This window comes from Taudactylus pleione, unplaced genomic scaffold (genome assembly GCF_031769625.1).
Source record: "Taudactylus pleione unplaced genomic scaffold, aTauple2 ptg000562l, whole genome shotgun sequence".
In the NCBI taxonomy this organism is placed as follows: domain Eukaryota; kingdom Metazoa; phylum Chordata; class Amphibia; order Anura; family Myobatrachidae; genus Taudactylus; species Taudactylus pleione.
Genome location: NW_028284964.1, coordinates 3,147,211 through 3,167,604, shown reverse-complemented (window position 1 = coordinate 3,167,604; position 20,394 = coordinate 3,147,211). Strand labels below are relative to the sequence as shown.

General features: G+C 43.4%; 1 protein-coding gene across 2 annotated transcripts; it reads right to left on the bottom strand.

Moving 5' to 3' along the window:
* Positions 1-363: 363 nt before the first annotated feature.
* On the bottom strand, positions 364-19,703 carry CUNH18orf54 (chromosome unknown C18orf54 homolog). 2 transcript variants are annotated; one of them, XM_088453006.1, is made up of 8 exons: positions 19,540-19,703; positions 15,409-15,699; positions 11,077-11,859; positions 10,499-10,649; positions 6,655-6,754; positions 4,801-4,932; positions 1,755-1,828; positions 364-614 (listed from the first exon to the last, which is right to left on the bottom strand). In XM_088453006.1, exons 2-8 carry the CDS (start codon positions 15,659-15,661, stop codon positions 524-526), a joined length of 1,584 nt encoding a protein of 527 aa, XP_088309132.1. In that variant the 5' UTR covers positions 15,662-15,699; positions 19,540-19,703; the 3' UTR covers positions 364-523. The 2 variants fall into 2 exon arrangements, with proteins under 2 accessions (XP_088309132.1, XP_088309133.1); XM_088453007.1 differs by having other exon boundaries at positions 15,409-15,695.
* Between the last annotated feature and the right edge of the window lie 691 nt (positions 19,704-20,394).

Genomic DNA, 20,394 nt, shown 5'->3' with positions numbered 1-20,394 from the left:
TGTGGCGTCTACATTCATCATGTCTGTGTGTTACGTGCCCATATGAACGTTTATAGATTCAGTTTTCCAGTACGTATGGACAATAAATACAAGCTCTTCAGCTGTGTACCGGCACGTAACACACAGACACGAGGTGGGATGATGTCAATTACTTTAAAAAAGTTGTGAGAAAAACTTTGGAGCCAGTAACCAGTGAACCCTGTACTTTATAGTACGGTAAACAGGCTTAGAGGTCCCCTAATCTATACTAGAAGGGTGATAATTTGCCCTTTATGTTCATATACATGACACAGACATTACAAACCTGAAACTGAATACTGCTGTCCTGTACTTATTGAGACCATAAAAGTCAGTTTTATCCACAAGTGGTAAAACTCTGTTTAATATGGCACTTGACAACACATTTATCAATATATAGATTAATACATACATTTTACCCACATAAAAGTTCAGGACTTCTGCATTAACACTGTAACAAATACATAAAAATGTGATTAAAAAAAAAAAATTATGATCAATAAAACTAAACTTCGATTTCTTGATAATTTTCCTGATTTGGTTTCATGTCTTGGTCTCCTACCAGCTCTTTGAGTCTCGATAAATGGTGGAGAGCTCTGTAATAAAAGGACACAGGAGAGATATTTAGCTAAATAATGACATTTTATGGCTGTTGGGAATCTGACATTAGAACAGTATGGTAAAAATGGAACATTTGTAAGTAAAACATATCTTAATAAACACAAGACAACCAACCAAAACAAATCGCGAAAAACGTAAAGAAAAACAAAAAACTGATTTTATGCTTTAGGAGGGACAATATCATGAATATTAGTGTAATGTAATTTGTATGAAGTTAAACACTGAACAGTGGTCTGTAATCAATAGTTAAATTTTAAACAAAGGTGCTAGATTTAAACAAACTACAAAACGTTCCGGTTATAATGGATTTATAAGCTAGCTACACTCCATCGAGACCTTTCAGAGTGACAGTGAGTGTATTAACCTTTACAAGGCAATATTGTTATGAATGCATTTATTTTAGTGTAAGCAAGTTTATCAGACTTTTATCATACTGACTCAACCAATGCAGACGGTCAATGGGGTTCACACACGTTGTAGTGACAACTACGTAGTTCTAGACCAGACTGGATTTCTTTAGTTATACAAACAAAAAAGTGTGTGTACAACTGGATGTAATTAAAAAGTCGACAGTGTAATGTCGACGTGAGAATGGTGAAGTGCAACGAATGTTATTTAAAGCATGTTACGTGTCGGAATTAGAACTGTAAACATGATGCTTTACTATCATATTTACAGTTCTAATGCCAATATGTTTAACAGGTTTTAAATAACATTAGCACAGAAGCTGCATTCTCCTGTCGACATTACACTGTCGGCAGCATATGTGTTGACAAATCGTATTTATCCCTGTACAATTTAGCACAAATTGGAGAGCCTCATTGATCCGGCTGAATGACTGGTTGACAAAAGGACCCAAATAATGCCTTTGGACAATGACCCCACAATATACAGATTGCAGTCTGCAGCCAATTGATTCTCCTTGGTATTAAGAGTAAAAATCTGATCAGACTCAGAATCTGGACGATCATCAGTGGAAGCCAAAATTACAGTGATTTCAAACAATTTGGTATAAACCTGCGAATTAGTTTCCACACTTTTATGAACATGTCAATTAGCATTTAATATAGCCTTATAGAGTATGATCCTTCTCTGCATAAGAGAACAGTCCTTACTTTTTTAGGGACTTATTCACTGGAAATGTCTCTTGGTCGACCAACTGTATTTCAGTTTTGGCTTCAGTTGAAACCTAAATGAACAAATTATGTGAAACAAAATAGATTAATGCTAATGAGAATTTTTTTTTTGGTACTCACTGTTGTATCCATTTTGAGGCACAGTGCTACCATGGGTCTGTGTTGTGGGCCAAAAGCTGGACACTTAAAAGGTTAACTTTACTTTCAGAGCTGAAGCCCTCTCAAATCTCCACACCAAGAATATACACAGCAGATATCTCTGGCCCAATGCGCTCTGCCCATTTTAGAATCAGGAAGAACTTGCTCATTGCTAGAACTTCTTGCACAGCCTGATCAGTTATAATTTAGAACTAAGAATAGCGCTGAGCTGCAAACCATTGATGGGAAGCTTCATCTTTTCCTTGGTCCAAAAGAGGTATAAGGTCGCCACTCTCCGACCCTTAAGACCTGCGTCTGTTGTTACAATGGTCCAAAGATGGATGGAAAACCTGAATGCTTTGGTCAAGTTGCCCGTCATAAACCACGACTTGAGAGAGAGACGTGTGTCCAGGGTCAGTGTGAAGAGTTTAGAAGCCAACCAATGATTCTACCTCAACCATTTTCTCAGGATGTCTAACTGGAATCTACAAGAGTAAAACCTTGTGTAATAAATCGACTTACAAGAGAAAACTCATCTTTCCTGTGAACTTCATACAGAGGAGAAGTGATGAGCTCTGGAGACAGAGAAACCTTTATAGTCAACACCTGAATGGTTTGAGTCTTGAAAACACACTGGATCCTGGTAAAGAAAATTAGGCCAAGAAATTAGTGAATTATATGCACCGATAATTCCACTGCTTCTAAAGAAACCCCATGGCAACCATTACAGTGGGATAACATCCCTTTCCTACAGCTTAGATAGAAGGTTTTCCAGGGACCGCCCACTGGCTGGGATATAGCCCTGCTCCTCCTCTTCCCTTTGTCTTTTGAGTGTCTCCATTTATTGTCTACTGGAAAACACTGCAATGGGGAAGTATTCTAGAGGCTGCCTATCTCTATAAAAAATTGAATTAATCGGTGAGTATAATTTGGTAATTGCTCTGCGCTCTACACCAGCAAGTGGGCGGTCTCTGGAAAACTTCCTGTCTAAGCTGTAGGAAAGGGATGTGAGCCCACTGTAATGGCTGCCATTGGGGAGCGCAGAAGATAAAGCATTTTCAGACTGGGAACCAGGTTGAATTTTAGGCAATTCAGAATCCACCCATTCACTTTGAGAATACAGGCAGTCATGTGCAGTTTTGACTGCAGTAAAGAGGCAGAACCGGCCTTGAGAAGGAGATTGTTCAAATACCCTGAGATCTCAGCAGAGCCACCATGACCTTTGAGTAGACTCGGCGTCGCAGATCGCCGCAGGCGGGCATAGCCCGGAACTGGACCTGAAGTCTCCTCTACTGCAAATCAGAGCAGGCAGTGGTGTCCTTCCTCGGCCAAAATACGAAGATGGGCATCTTTGATGTTTATAGACGTTAAATATTTGCTGGCGTCCAAGCTGTTTACAGATTTTAGTGACTCCATCTTTGAAAAATGGGATGAAATGACTTGACTGGTGCCTGACAAGAAAGAGGCTCAAATAGAAACTCCTCTGGGATGGCAGAAATCACATCTGAGGAAAGAAATAAATTAATGGGTTTCATGAGAGACCGAGGTTTTGCCTTTACATTTGGAAGCCTGAGAGAAAAAAAAAATTCTTCTGGGTGAGGAGAGCCCAGTTGCTCAAGCCTGTGTACCCCTCAGTGGGATGCCATGTGCAGAAGATGACTTCCAGGTGTACATAATTGTTGATGGAAGGAGGCACGAAAGGAGCAGAAACTCAGTCATTTCGAAGGAACAAGCTCTTTCCTTAAGTAGTCTGATAAAGAATCCTGTCAAGTTCAGGACCTGCAGGAAAGCCCACTAAGGGAAGACATCATCTGCAGGGGGCATTCCTTTCCCTCTTAATCCAGTGCAAAGCAAGTGCCTCCTTGTCCATAGGGCTGGTCCTCGTTGGCCCAATGTTCATAATGGCATCAAACCTGGAGAGAGGTACCACCAGGACCTGATAGAAGCCAAAAATGACCAAATCAAACAGCGCCCATACGTGGAGCACAGCCTCCCAGTGTGGGACCGGAGAGAGAGAGCTGGATGCCGGAACGGCACAAGCTCCCCATTTCTGCACCACACACTCAGACAGCAGGAGGCTGAAGCAGCAGTCTAAGGGGGCGATTCAATTGTTTTATTGCTCCCTATCTCCCGTCTAAAGTGATTGGGAGATCAGGGTGCGATATACGCCCAAACAAACAGGGTTTAGCCGCGTAAAGCGGCTAAACCCGTCTAAAGTCCTGTTTTGGGCGCCCAAACCCCCGTTTGGGTGGCCAAAGTGCCGACTTAACGCACGTTTCAGCTCGCAGCCCCGGGGGCTGCAAACTGAAATGTATGCTCCCGCGGCTGTACATGCCCGCGGGGTCTAACAATTGAATCTCCCCCTAAGTTATATAATATATTACAGAAAAAAAGTCCTGAAAACTGCTGCCAAAGGCAGCCACACAGGAAAACCCACCCAATTTCTTGGACACTTAAACTAAACTGGAATCTAAACTAAACAGGACAAAGAGTGGGGAGGAGCTTTATAGCCTCAAAGAAACCTTTTATGTGCACAGAACCCTCTAAATAAACCCATGGTAGCAGTGTCTCCCAGATGGACGAAGAGAAAAACAAAAAAGAAAAAAGGTTAATCATTACTAATCATAAAACAATTGCAATTTAGTCAGTGAATGTTGCAGCAACATGTCTGAACGTTCCTAGCTGGTACTATAAAGCAGCACAGCCAGGGAGTAATTTGGAAGTGTCGCCAAAATGATCAGACACGTCTCTCATCACTTAGGCACAAAGTAGTAGGAGAACTAGCAGCATGAATGTCTTCACACCTTGGTGAGGTCTCCGGATTGCCAGGAATACTCGCCGTCACCGATGTATGTAGACAGCTGGCACAGGTTACACATTAACTTACTTTCTGAGACTCCTTCATCTTCTCTGGGGTGCTCTCCTGGTTGAAGTTTTGATGGAAGGCTTGCAGATTGAAGAGCATGTGTTTCAGGGCCTCTACTGGACCATGATGATTTCCTCCAGAGAAAGTAGCTGCCTGGAAGATAAAAGTGAAAAAGTCAATAGGAATCTAAGTTTAATCATTAAACAGGAAAAAAAAAAAAAAATCACCACACGTTCTTCCCTCACTCTTAAAATGCACACAGAATCAAACAAACTTGTTACATACTGTGCGATTGCACTGCGCTTGCTGTGTGACATCACCATCCAATCACAGACTAGACTGCTACATACTGTGTGACTGCACTGTGCTCACAGAGTGACATCACCACCCAATCATAGACTAACCTGCTACATGGAGTGCGGAACCACACTGCACTAATTCTGTGATATCATCATCCAAACACAGACTAAATTGCTACTTAGGGATCAATCCAATTAAGTAAGATTTGCTATTTTCTCTTGGAATTTGCATAGCGAATTCATTTTGCAATCCAATTAGCAACTTGCACTGATCAGTCAGACTGAATTCGCATCTTTCCATTCGCACCTCCCTGAGGGTGAGAGATGAAAAGGAAAATCTTTATTTTAAGGATAAAATGTCGGGACACTCTGCTGAACCCTTTGGACATCCCCCTTACCTAATGACTAATTAGGCAATTGGAAGTTTCCAATTAGCTTAATTAGTCCAATAATTACATGTCATTTTTGGGGGGTAAAAAAAAAAAATTGTACTGAAATTACCCCAAAATCAACTGTTTTCGTTAGTTTAGGCACCCCAAATTTAATTACAATATATTTTTTCAATTGAAAAATATTTTTTTTTTTTTAATAATTTTCTGCCATTTTTCAAGGTGCCCCCAAATCACCTTTTTTTCCCTACTTTTTTTTTGCATTTTTCATTTAATTCGTTTGAGATTAAACGAAAAAAAAGGTTGGTTTTTATCATTTTCTTGCATTTAAAAAAAAAAAAAAAGCACAAATCAGCCATTTAAAAACCTACAGTACCTTCCTAATGCCCAAAAACAGCCTTCTATAGGGTCCTGCTAACGAAATTATCCATTTTGGAGGGGTCCAGGATGGTCTCCCCACTTTTTCATGCACTTCTCTCAAATCTCATTTGGTAGTCAACTGGCACCTTTGCGCTGCGAGTAGTGCGCATAGGCATTTTTAATTGGACAGGAGAATTCTCGGGAGTGCGCTTCGCTGCGAAGTCTGCAAGTTCCAAGAAACAATCTCGCTACTCATAATTCGCACCTAATTGGATGACCCCCAAGTCTGTCTGGCTGAGCTCCCTCGGTCATTATTATTCAGTCACTCAGACTAACTTGCTTTATAGACTTCGTGTGTCCGAAGGCAGATCGAAATGACATGGCGATCCAAGCAATTCCAATGGGTGTTTCTGGGGTGTCAGTTACTGCGCCTAAAGATGCAGATAAACGGACACCGGTCCTTAGGCAGGTGCAATGTACAATGCTGCGGCCTATAGTCCAGACCAGCAGAGGAGAACACTGCGTCGGCCCTGGGGGTAAGTATTACAGGGGCTGGAGGCGAAGTGAAGAAGGGCTGAGGTGACCCGACATAGGGCAGGTCCATGTTACTAGTTATATGAAGATGATTTAACAAAAGTCTCGCTCCTAAATCCCTATCCGGTCACTGTTCCTGTACAGAAGTCTTGTAACTGAGGCTCAGAGCATTGTATATTCCGCTCAGCTGACCCCAAAATCTCTTCAGCACAGCAGCGCCACCAAGTGGTGAACATGTGACTATTCTCAGTCATACATAAAAAAAATAGGTATATAAAAAAAACCAAACTTACTTTATTCTCTTTTTTAACACAATCATTAAGGAAATCTTCTACGAGACTTGATTTTAAGGGTACTTTATTTTCTTCATCTAGTACAGGAACGGGAGATTTGCTATTAAAAAACAATAACATTTTCTTTATTTTTTTTCAGTACCCGATTACCAGGTAGAGCGTCAAGACCAACCAGGTAATTATACTCTAATCTTATAGTAGCTAAAATGTTAAAAGGGTACTTAATATATGCATTAAAAGGAATAATAAATGCAAACAAACACATGTATAATATATACAATAATAAACAATGCAATAACTGGTTGATATTACACAAGAGGACAAAGCCCTTATAAGCTTGCTGACCTCATATAAGCCATAGTGTAATCTGTAGAAGGCCACGAGTGTGTACACAATACAGTGATAAACAATCTGCGATGATGTACACAATAAACTCTCTATAGGTATAAAAGAGCACATAAATCACTGATCATTTAATATTAAACAGCCAGAGAAAAGTCCAAATCACAGACAGCAGACTAGTATGTAACACAGATACAGCAGGTGTTAAACAGCATAAGCAGCAAATTGTAGGTTAGTTGTAATTAGGGGTAATCGCCAGCGAGGGCAAAGCAGTACAAGATTGTTGAGTCTCCCTTCAGAGTACTGTTGTTTTTTGTGCAAGATCCATATATGCAATCATTGTCAAGCAGGAGAAATTTACAGACGGTTAAGCACAGTTTCCATAGAACAGGCACAATAACGCAGCTAGAACAGCAGTGGTAACAGTGTACAGCCATGGCCAAATGTTTGAGAATGACACAAGTATTGGGTTTCACAAAGTTTGCTGCTTCAGTGTTTTTAAACCTTTTTATCCACAGTAAAGCATCCTGAGACCATTCATGTGTGGGGTTGCTTCTCAGCCAAGGGAGTGGGATCACTCACAATTTTGCCTAAGAACACAGCCATGAATAAAGAATGGCACCAAAACATCCTCCAAGAGCAACTTCTCCCAACCATCCAAGAACAGTTTGGTGATGAACAATGCCTTTTCCAGCATGAAGGTGCACCTTGGCATAAGGCAAAAGTGATAACTAAGTGGCTCGGGGAACAAAACATCGAAATTTTGGGTCCATGGCAAGGAAACTCCCCAGACCCTAATCCATTGAGAACTTGTGGTCAATCCTCAAGAGGTTGGTGGACAAACAAAAACCCACAAATTCTGACAAACTCCAAGCATTGGTTAGGCAAGAATGGGCGGCCAGTATGTTGCCCAGAAGTTGATTGACAGTATGCCAGGGCGAGCTGCAGTGGTCTTGAAAAAGAAGGATCAACACTGCAAATATTGACTCTTTGCATAAACTTGATGTAATTGTCAATAAAAGCCTTTGACACTCATGAAATGCTTGTAATGTTACTTCAGTATACCATTGTAACATCTGACAAAAAGGTCTAAAAACACTGAAGCAGCAAACTTTGTGAAAACCAATACTTGTGTCATTCTCAAAACTTTTGGCCATGGCTGTATGGTGGCTAGCTGATCCGAGTGACAATTAGAAGGAGTACCAGGGCTGATGCTGGAAGTGTGGAGTCCATTGCTTGAAACCTCTGCTGCAAAAAACTAGCTGTACTGAAGCTGTTGTTAGGATTGGGTGCCAGTTGGGGAGGAATCCCTGACGCGTTTCGTCCGCTCAATGGGGCTTTTTCAAAGTGACTATTCACTACCATCTTCTCCTAATTCTAACAGCTGATGTTAAACCTATGGACTGTGGGCCTGATTCAGACCCGTTCGCTAGGCTGCGTTCGCATGTAGCCTGCCGATGTTTGCAATCTGCGCATGCGTATAAGACGCAATGCGCATGTGCGAACCAGTCCATGCGATTGTCCCTTGTACATATACGCCTCGCTAGAGTGAGTGACAGGACGAGCCGTATGTGGGTGGTGACAGGGGTCAATGGAAACTGGGGAGTGGTGGTGCGAACGCAGGCTTGTCTGAGCATCTTAACACCATTTCAGAGGCGTACATAATTAAGACGCAGCGTCATAATACACGTCACATGGCTGAATTACACACTGGAGCACTCGCAGTGCTTGCGGTAGGGTATGATCAGCTACTAGTGCCGCGTATGGGTCCGATGTTACCGATTGTTGCATACACTTCCTGGAGATGACGTGTGTTACTAAGGGAAAGTGGGCGACAGGCTGGTGGCCGTCTAAATACACACCGCGATCACACGCCAAGACATAGTGGGCGTGCTAATGCCTTGCCGTGTGATCGCCGGATTTGCATACTTTGGCAGCTGACGGCTGCGTGCGAACGCATATAGCGAGCGGGTCTGAATCAGACCCCGTTTGCCTATTACTGTATTGTAGACAGCAACCTTCTATTACTTCTTTAGGCTTTGGCCACTTATGTAATATCAACCAGGTATTGCATTTTACTTGGATATATTTTATTTATTATACAGGTATATATTGTTCTGTATATTTTAGTTTATTAAACTTTGGATTTATTATTATTAGTTGCAATTACCTTGGTAATATATTTTTATATTTGTATATATAATATATTTTTTTTTATTTGCATGCTCTAGTTTGTCTTATGGTCCCCAAGCACCACTGTATTTGGTTTGTTTAGTCAATTAGCTGATGTCAAAGTCAACTTAATTTAGCTGGTAACATGGTCACTGACTGGAATGGTTATCACAGGGAAGTTTGTGCCACAGTTACGGTGAACCTGCTGCAACAGAATATCGGCGGAGATCAGCTCATCGTCTAAGGTGAGAAAAGCCGGTTTACGAAGCACAGACGCAACGTGGGGAGGATTATTCCACAACAGTGGGTGTTTGGGGGGAGGGGAGAGTGGCATATTCTTGGCAGAGTTACCAGAACGAAGTGCCAAAACTGTAGTGAATATTATAAAGCTAAACATCGATCATATCATCGGATTATGACAATACAGATTAATTGAGCGAAGCAAGATCTCAGCACCTCCAACTGAACCACAAGTACAATATCGTTGACCCTAAAACTGGTTCCCACTCAGAAAGTGTGGGTTCTGCAGAGTGACGTAATGAAACACCCCATGGAACAGTAAAACACCACCTGGTGCAAAAAAAATTGGTGACTGCGATCTGTTTAAAACTATTCCTTCAAATGTATGTTACTTCTGGGGGCCAGAGATTTAACATTCATGCTGGGGTCAGCGAACCAAACACTTTGCCATGAGGAAGAAGAGACAGTTGGCAGGTGGTTCAGTGCGGTACTGTAGTCCCTTTAATACGCAAGTACTGGTTATAAACCTTTCCACCTGTGGGCTAGTGAATTGAACAAATGGGGCCAAATGTAATAGCGCAGGTTGGTTTTGCTTTTAAACCAATTGCCCCTTTAATCTGGTGACTAGCTCGCCGGAATAGTGTTGGCTTCGCCAAATCTTGGGTTATTACAAAAGGCCCACGAGCTCCGAATCCTCCCCCAAACTTTACCCATGCCAATAAGAATGGACTGCTAGCATTCTATGCAAATGCAGGGAGGAAGAAACTACTCCTAAAAGGCACCCTAAAATTACACAATAAAGATAGATAGATAGATATGAAACAAGTCACTGGGGAGAGACAAATATAAAACATCCAGGGGCTGATTCAGAAGTAGACGCAGTGAAGCCATCAGGCGTAAGTGGCCAATGGTTTTCCTCCGCTCATGGGAAAAAGTTGCACAGAAACATGCTCGGCGTGGTGCAACTAGAAGGGCTGTTTAACGTGCAAGAAGGCCACACGTATGCGGACACATCTGTATATATTGTTTAGTGTGTAATGTGTGCGTCTGCATTTTGAATTGTATGAGTAAATTCTAACATGTAACTTACAATGAATATAGGATATTTTCCCATGATCTCTCCGCCTCCAGCACTTCTTCAGTTCGGGGACTTCCGTTATTATGGGGTAGCTGTGAGAAGTCTTTTTTTGAGACGTCATCTGCTTGTTCCAATTTCTGACCAGGCAAATCATTAGGATGAGCTAAGACGAAGGAACAGAACAGGTTACACTGCAGCTTGCACAGCGAAACAGGACAGGAAAGACGGAATATTGGTTTGCAGTCACTAAGTCGACAATCGCTATGCCAAGACCAGAAGGGTGACAGTTATTCGGTCGACATGTTTAAAATGTCGATATCTGTGAACTGGCGACATGGACAGAATGTCAACATGTAAAATGCTGACATTAGCAGTAGGGTTAGATATCGGGGTTAGCATTGAACTTACAGTAAATGAAAAAGACATTGTAAACATTCTGACCATGTCGATACTTAATCATTGTTGATGTTGCACAATGTCAGCATGATGTGCATGTCATCATGTCGACATGGTCAACGTCGATATAATATATTGAAAGCTGTAATATCTGCGGTCTGTGAAGCCAGGAAGGTGAATGGGAAAAGCCTTACTTTTCAGTGGTGTATGCCAATGTTTTACTATTTCCAAATCAGAATGTGGAAAATTCTTTCTTCCATCCACGCAGCTGCCGGAATGAGCCATTTTGTAACCACTCTGGTCAATACACAGGTCATGAAATGGCGCACGTACACAGTCCTGCCAGCCCAGAGATGAACCATACAGACAATTTAAAGTCCGTGCAACTGGACTGTCCTCAGGGGGCACAAATTGTGTACTTGTAATCCGGCTATCTGACCCATCCAGAAGGCCATGGTCTCTTAACCAGACTGGATACTTTACATCTGGAACACTGGTGATCCCGGACACTCCTAGGTCAGACTTCTGACTAGTTAACCACCTCGGATAACTTTTGCACAAAGTAGATCTGTTTGGTAAATACGGGGAGTTCAAGTAGCTGTAAAGTGCAGGATTGTTTTCCCTGTCAGTTTCAGACAAGACATGCGCAGATTTCCTTGGGTCTTTGCTAAAGGCATCTGGGACCTTGTGATGCGGAGAGCGAAGACTGTGGTGCCGAAGCTCTAGAGGCCGGAAGGGGGCCCCTCCGTTTGATGAAGTGAACGGAGAAGACGCTGCGGTGTGATTGGTCAGGGGACATCCATAATGTTTCCTTATGGCTTTCCAACGTTTTTCCTCAGACGCTTGAGAAAAGGGCAAAGTCCCATCAGGTGGGAAACACAGAAGATCATCTGTGGTGAGACTCAGCAGGTCGGGGTCACGGGGAACATATCTTCTCCTGGACGAGGCGGAGCGCTTGTGCCGCACCTTGGGATACGCTGAAGATGGAAACAAACGGAACTGTAATTCTTTTTTTTTATTATTTATAAAAAACGCTTTCAAAACAGGAAGTAGGGCGTCATTATTACATGTGACCCAATAAGGAAAGAAAAAAGCGGACAACAGACGATTACATGTACAATAGCTCAATATCAGTTCATGTTCTATTTTGTGGTTTTATATGGGGTGGGAGAATTTGATATTTGACCCGGGGACTGTCTACAGGAGATATATATTATATATATATATATATATATATATATATATATAACCACTAGTATTTTGTACTAGTCACTAATTATTGTGCAGAGTTTTTCCTCTCTCTCTTTCCCCACCTTCTCATCTCTCTGCCCCTATCCTCCTGTCTCTCCCTATTCCTCCAGTCTATCTATTCTTGCCCCTATTCCCGCCATCTATCACATTCCTCACCCTCTTCAATTTTTTACTATAGTTCTAACACTCATCTTATTGGTTTCCATTTCCACTCTCCTCTCCGTATTTCCTGTCCCCCTGCTCCTCGCTTTACTGATTCTCCTTTGCTCGCTGTGGATGCTCGGAGTAGTGAGCACGCAAGCCAGGTCGCTACCTGTTGTGGCCAGCGTTGCTGCCCCCCCACTTACTTGTGTACCCCACCCCCTTTTCCATGTCTGACCACGCTTTTCTCACATCTCTGTCGCACTCCTCATGTCCTATTCCTTATCGGGCTGTCACCTTTCCCCGTCTCTCTCTTTACCCTGTTCCCTCACCTATCTCTCCCCCTCTTACCCAATCATTCCTTTCTCTCTCCCCCGCCATGTCGCTCTGCCTCTCTTTTCCTTTTTCCATGCTGTCTTTGTCCTCTTCTTTTCCGATCGGCTTGAACGCTATATCAGTCCAGTTCCATATCGATATGATCAGTTCCCGGGGTAGACTCAGTGATGCTGTGCCGGGCACAGGCGGAAGCAGTTCCCCGCAAATTGTAATGCTCCAGACGGATTTACAGGGGCGGCTGGAGGCGAGGGGGAAGCTGGTGCTGCTTACAGGAGGGAGGGCAGTGGGGTATGCTCACTATGCAGAGTGACGGACAAACGGACAGGCACGGCTGGAGGCGACTAGAGAGGGAGCTGCTGCGGCTCTTTAGGCTTACATAAACTGGACGCAGTGACAGGGGTGGACAGGGTTTCAGGGGGGAGGGAGGCGGGACGGGCACAGCTGGACCGAGTGGCTGGAGAGAGCAACAAGTGGAGGGCAACTGTGGAGACAGAATTTAAGGACAATATATAATAGATGCCATGCTGGCCGAGGCCTGGCATCACAAGATGTTGGCCTTGTACTATCATTTAAAAAAAAAAAAACCTTTTGGGACAAATTTTGCTTAGCTTTTAGATTTTTGATTATCATTGCTACTAACTAATGAGGTCTTATGTCTTCAAATGGGTGCCAGTCAGAATTATAGAAGTGGGCACCTCTGTCGCAGGATTCATAGCGCCATAATGACTTTAAGCAAATCAGGAGAATATTTAAAGCCTCGATAAGTGTATGCACCCCAAAGGACGCAGTGCCTGTGTGCTTCCTAACATTGGATAAGAACACTGTAGAAGTAATTAGAAGAATAAAACAACCCCCAGTATATTTGGGCTGTGTCTCTCTTTGCTACATAATGTAGGGGTTCTCTAATTGAAATAAGTGATTGTATCACTAGTAACTACAGCATCCTGCAACTTTACAGAGTAAATGTTGCATTGGAGGTAATATTGCAGTTCTGTATATGAATAAGATTTTATCCGTTTCACTAGAACAATCAACATTAATATGACAGTTAAGGACAAGACACAAAAATAGACATTTACTTATATAAATAGCGTTCCCACTAGGCTGTTTTAGCGGGGCGCGGTGCCCTGCCCTCTTTCTGGAAGGCAAAAAGCGCCCTGCCCTCCAGAAGGAGGGCAAAAAGCGCCCTGCCCTAACAGCCTGTGGGAACCGTCTTCACCCGCGGGTCGCAGTGTCCCGCGGGTGAAGAAATGTGCGGTGACCCGGTCACCGCCGGAGAATAGACGCCGGGCGCATGCGCCCGGCATCTATTCTCCCTGTCTGCAGGGCTTGGGGGCTGCCCGGCGTGTCCGTAAATGCCGGGCACTCCCCCAAGAGTGACGAAAAGGGGACGCGTCTTATAGACACGCCCCCTTTTCGATGACCACGCCCCCTTCTCGGGCGCGCGCGCACAGACATGCCCTCTCTAGCTCCGGCGCACTGCCTCGCGCCGGAGCTAGAGGGAACACTATATAAACTTAGGTTAAAATTAATTATTACGGTGTATACTCATTCTTGTGAGGTTCTGAATTTGTTGTGGTCCCGGGGTGGTGATAGGAGCAGACACAGAAGCAGACTTAAATGAAAAAGTGGAGTTTTTAATAAGTGACTTAGAAGACATGGGAATGGCAAATAAAAAGTCCAGGTATAGCACTAAAGTGCACTTGATAACTGTAGTGGGGGTTAATGAGAAAATGTTCAGATAGTGACAGGCAGGAACAGTCCAGTATACAAGTATGATGAGCTGTAACTGAATGCAGGTATGATGAGCTGTAACTGAATACAGGTATGATGAGCTGTAACTGAATACAGGTATGATGAGCTGTAACTGAATACAGGTATGATGAGCTGTAACAGAATGCAGGTATGATGAGCTGTAACAGAATACAGGTATGATGAGCTGTAACAAATGCAGGCAGAGGTAGTGAAGTCCAGCTGGGAATGAAATGAAGCAAGATGCAGGGAAACAGCAGGTTCAGGTACTCGGGCAGGTAAGAAGGTATATGGAGGGTGCAGGGTGAGTCCAGCAGGTTGGAGCAGGCAAGGTTCAGGCTAGGAGTGTATACAAGCAGGCAGGTAAGGCACAGGTACTCTCTCTCAGCCGCAGCTGAGAAACACGTTGCACTGGCAAAGGAAGGAAGGCTCTGGACCTTCCTAAATACTCAGTGCCGCGCTGTGACTGGCTGGAATGACCACATGACCTACCAGGATTGGACAGCCGGAATCACATGGCCGCAGGCAAGATGGCGGCGCCCATGCCAACGGAACGGAAACACCGCCAGACCTCACCAGGCCTAGTGACAATGTGCCCGCACAGAACCACGCGCAGCCAATGCCCCTCGCCAAAACACCAGCACCGCTGCCAGAGATCCCCCGCCATAACGACCTCGCAGGTAATACCCGGTGACTACCATGCCGAGAAACCCTGGCCGTGACAATTCTATTGGCGCTAATAATAAAAATAATATGCTTCAGGTATTCCAGCAGGCGGCGGCTGTCATTCCTACAAGCGTTTTCTTACCCGGGTCACCTCACTCTCCAGCTATCTTCCCTGGTAGAAACGAAAAGAGCTGCGTTGTGCCTAAGGAGACATGCTCACAAAGTCCTATTTTGAAGAACAGGATAGGGAGGGTGATAAACTAACCCAACAAAGCACAAAAACTGTATAGTAAGACTCTCCATAAAGAATTATTATCTGCAATGGAATACTCAGAAATAAGTTTAGAAGTCTGGAATCACAAATTGATCACACTTCATACCTCTTGTTTTCGCAGAGCTAAGGTGGGGAGATGGGTGGATGGTGATCTTTCCAGGGCTGGCAATGGGAGAATGAAGACTTTCCTCATGGTCCTCAATATAGGCCTCCAAGGCTTTAGTAGCAGAATCATACAGTCTGTCCTTGTACTTAATGGACCCAGCTGAGTTACTGGAGCCACTGTGGCTGCTCAGTCTGCAACTGGCCAGGAGGGAAGAAATGGATATCGAAGAATCTGGCGAGCTGGATCGGTCCATGTCTCCAAACACACATCAGCTCCCAGGGTGCAATCTAGCTGTAAAATAACAAATAGTCATATTTCTCCTAACACAGTTACAATATGGACGAGTATAATTCACATATATGCATATAAAAATCCCACTTACTGCCATATACAGTATTAACCTTTGCAACCCATTTACAGATGTTTATGGGAAACGTACTACAGGGAAAAAATAATACAGACCTTTCCCCTATATCCTGCATATATGCTGTATGATTTATCTACACTACATCATAAAAGAAAATGCTGCAAACTAGTAACAGCAGAGTATAAATCTCACATACCTACAACAAAATTAACTCTTTCCAAAGTATATTACAAGTATTTCTTTACCTCCCAATGTGTAAAAGTACTCAACAATATACATAAAAGGACATTTATTAATGAGAACATTTGCAATGTGATTGTGGCATGACATTACCGCCCATGATTGCATTGCAAAATGCGATCATATCACCGGAATGTATCATCCGGCACCCGCAGTCCCCTGTGATATGCCCATAGTGCTGCCGCCGCTATTGCGCATATGCAGTCCCACTGACTGCTCACACACATACAGCCGACATTGCCGGGGAGGGTTCCGAGGGAACCCTCTGCTGGCTAATTATGCGACGTGTAACCCGTAGGCATCAGCTGTGGGGACCAAGTTGGTAAATTTGGCAGCATCACCCCCCATAGAAACCTATGGGGACTACAGCTGCCAGTGGGAATGGAGGGATCTCAGCAGATATTGGAGATATCTGCTGTGGTCCCTCTGTGATACAACAGGGGGGGAGACTTAATATTTGCGGTTAAGCCCCCAAAATCGGGTGTTTTCGGGGATTAAGATGCAAACATATAATGATAAATGGACCTCTTAATGATTAAATAAATCAAATAATCTAGATGAAAAAGAGAAAAAAAAGAGAATTGAAGTCTCTGTAATGCAATGGGTGCCGTGGCAGACTGAAGTGCCATGGGTTGGTGTCCCAAGACCAAATCAAAATTATTTATAGTCAATGTGATAGGTAAAACCATTGCTGGTGGCCGCCAATTATAATTATGTGTACAAACAGAAGCGCAACCACATAACTGACCCTAAGGGTGACACTGAAGCACAGTTTACTCAATGTAATCATTTTGCTGTTTTTCTCCATAGGAAACGTTTGGCCTAGAGATTCCCTGAAATAATGCTGACAATAATCTAGGGAGCAGCTATTTATTCAAGTCTGGGAACCTCTGTAACATATAGGAAGCTCCAGTGACACTAGGACACTACTTTCTGTAACGTATAGGTAGCTCCAGTGACACTAGGACACTACTTTCTGTAACGTATAGGTAGCTCCAGTGACACTAGGACACTACTTTCTGTAACGTATAGGAAGCTCCAGTGACACTAGGACACTACTTTCTGTAACATATAGGAAGCTCCAGTGACACTAGGACACTACTTTCTGTAACGTATAGGTAGCTCCAGTGACACTAGGACACTACTTTCTGTAACGTATAGGAAGCACCAGTTATACTAGGACACTACTTTCTGTAACATATAGGAAGCTCCAGTGACACTAGGACACTACTTTCTGTAACGTATAGGAAGCACCAGTGACACTAATACACTACTTTCTGTAACTTATAGGTAGCTCCAGTGACACTAGGACACTACTTTCTGTAACGTATAGGAAGCACCAGTGACACTAGGACACTACTTTCTGTAACGTATAGGAAGCACCAGTGACACTAGGATACTATCTGTAACGTATAGGAAGCACCAGTGACACTAAGACACTATCTGTAACGTATAGGAAGCACCAGTGACACTAGGACACTACTTTCTGTAACGTATAGGAAGCACCACTGACACTAGGACACTACTTTCTGTAACGTATAGGAAACACCAGTGACACTAGGATACTATCTGTAACGTATAGGAAGCACCAGTGACACTAAGACACTATCTGTAACGTATAGGAAGCACCAGTGACACTAGGACACTACTTTCTGTAACGTATAGGAAGCACCACTGACACTAGGACACTACTTTCTGTAACGTATAGGAAGCTCCAGTGACACTAGTACACTACTTTCTGTAATGTATAGGAAGCTCCAGTGACACTAGTACACTACTTTCTGTAATGTATAGGAAGCACCAGTGACACTACCACACTACTTTCTGTAACGTATAGGAAGCACCAGTGACACTAGGACACTACTTTCTGTAACGTATAGGAAGCTCCAGTGACACTAATACACTACTTTCTGTAACTTATAGGTAGCTCCAGTGACACTAGTACACTATCTGTAACATATAGGAAGCACCAGTGACACTAGGACACTACTTTCTGTAACGTATAGGAAGCACCAGTGATACTAGGACACTACTTTCTGTAACGTATAGGAAGTACCAGTGACACTAGGACACTATCTGTAACATATAGGAAACACCAGTGACACTAGGACACTACTTTCTGTAACGTATAGGAAGCACCACTGACACTAGGACACTACTTTCTGTAACGTATAGGAAGCTCCAGTGACACTAGTACACTACTTTCTATAATGTATAGGAAGCTCCAGTGACACTAGTACACTACTTTCTGTAATGTATAGGAAGCACCAGTGACACTACCACACTACTTTCTGTAACGTATAGGAAGCACCAGTGACACTAGGACACTACTTTCTGTAACGTATAGGAAGCTCCAGTGACACTAATACACTACTTTCTGTAATGTATAGGAAACACCAGTGACACTAGGATACTATCTGTAACGTATAAGAAGCACCACTGACACTAGGACACTACTTTCTGTAACGTATAGGAAGCTCCAGTGACACTAGTACACTACTTTCTGTAATGTATAGGAAGCTCCAGTGACACTAGTACACTACTTTCTGTAATGTATAGGAAGCACCAGTGACACTACCACACTATTTTCTGTAATGTATAGGAAGCACCAGTGACACTACCACACTATTTTCTGTAATGTATAGGAAGCACCAGTGACACTAGGACACTATCTGTAACGTATAGGAAGCACTAGGACACTATCTGTAACGTATAGGAAGCACCAGTGACACTAGGACACTATCTGTAACGTATAGGAAGCACCAGTGACACTAGGACACTTTCTGTAACGTATAGGAAGCACCAGTGACACTAGGACACTATCTGTAACGTATAGGAAGCACCAGTGACACTAGGACACTTTCTGTAACGTATAGGAAGCACCAGTGACACTACTTTCTGTAACGTATAGGAAGCACCAGTGACACTAGGACACTATCTGTAATGTATAGGAAGCACCAGTGACACTAGGACACTACTTTCTGTAACGTATAGGAAGCACCAGTGACACTACCACACTATTTTCTGTAACGTATAGGAAGCACCAGTGACACTAGGATACTACTTTCTGTAACGTATAGGAAGCACCAGTGACACTACTTTCTGTAACGTATAGGAAGCACCAGTGACACTAGTACACTTTCTGTAACGTATAGGAAGCACCAGTGACACTAGGACACTACTTTCTGCCGCCAAACATTGATACAAAGTAACAATCTCAGCTGGTAGGAAAGTGACCAATCACAGCGCATCAGGATAGATTAAACAACGAAACACAGCGCAGCGTCACGAAGTCCCGGTGAGTCGGCCAATCAGGAGAAAGTATCAGTAACGGACTCGGAGTGGGCTATAGCCTATCAAGGGCGGTGGCAGCTAACAGCCAGCCAATAATAACAGAGCACTCCGTAACCCGCTTCAAAGTTTACTTTATATGCCTTGCCTTGCGACAGCGAGAAGCCCAGCAGTGCACACGGTTATGCCGACTCCGGGTACACCCGCACTGTCGCCCTTCTCGCCCTGTTTACCTGAGTTAGTGGACATCACTCTCCCTTCAGCAGCATCTCTGCTCGCTCGTCACCCAACACCCTTCGGCCGTCCAAAGAAGAGCCGCCTCGCAATCACACTGACTGGGCGCCCCCTAGCGACTTCCGCAAACTAGTCCCAGCGTGACTGGCGGAGGGATACACAACACAGATATATGATTATAGTGTCAGTCAGTCTCAGTGTAGTCTCGGGTCTCCAATAGGTATACAGTCAGGGGGATATATGGGCTTCCACTCTATCCTACAATTATGTCCTGATAACAGTGTGATGTGGGGTCAGATATGCATGTCATTGCACGGCTGTGCTGCACTGTAGTGGAGAAATGCATTATTGATGTTTCATCAGTGATGTCAAATATTCGCCTTGTTCCACATTGTGCATTTTTGCTAGGGATGTGCGCCGGACCATTTTTGCCGGATTTGGTTCTAATTCGTCGTTTGGATTTGCCAAACTGCGGTGACTGGATTTGGATTTGGATTTTTTTACAAAAATTGACAAAAAAAGCTAAAATCACATAAATTGGTCTTTTGTTTTCTTCCTAGAGTATTATTAACCTCAATAACATTAATTTCCAGTCAATTTAGACCACCTCACAGCTTATAATATTGTTTTCAACATTATTGGCCAAAGGTTGCAGTAAGCTGACTGGTTACTAAGCGACAGAGCAGCGACACAGACACCACAGTATAAAGCACATGTATGACACATTGCCACATAGCAGTGGCAGAAATGAAAAGTAGTGCACCCACCCAGTGGGGTACGGCCAGCAGAATCAGAGTACTTGTTTACAAAGTAGGCTACGGCCCAAGGAGTCACAGTGCACAATCTTATTCACA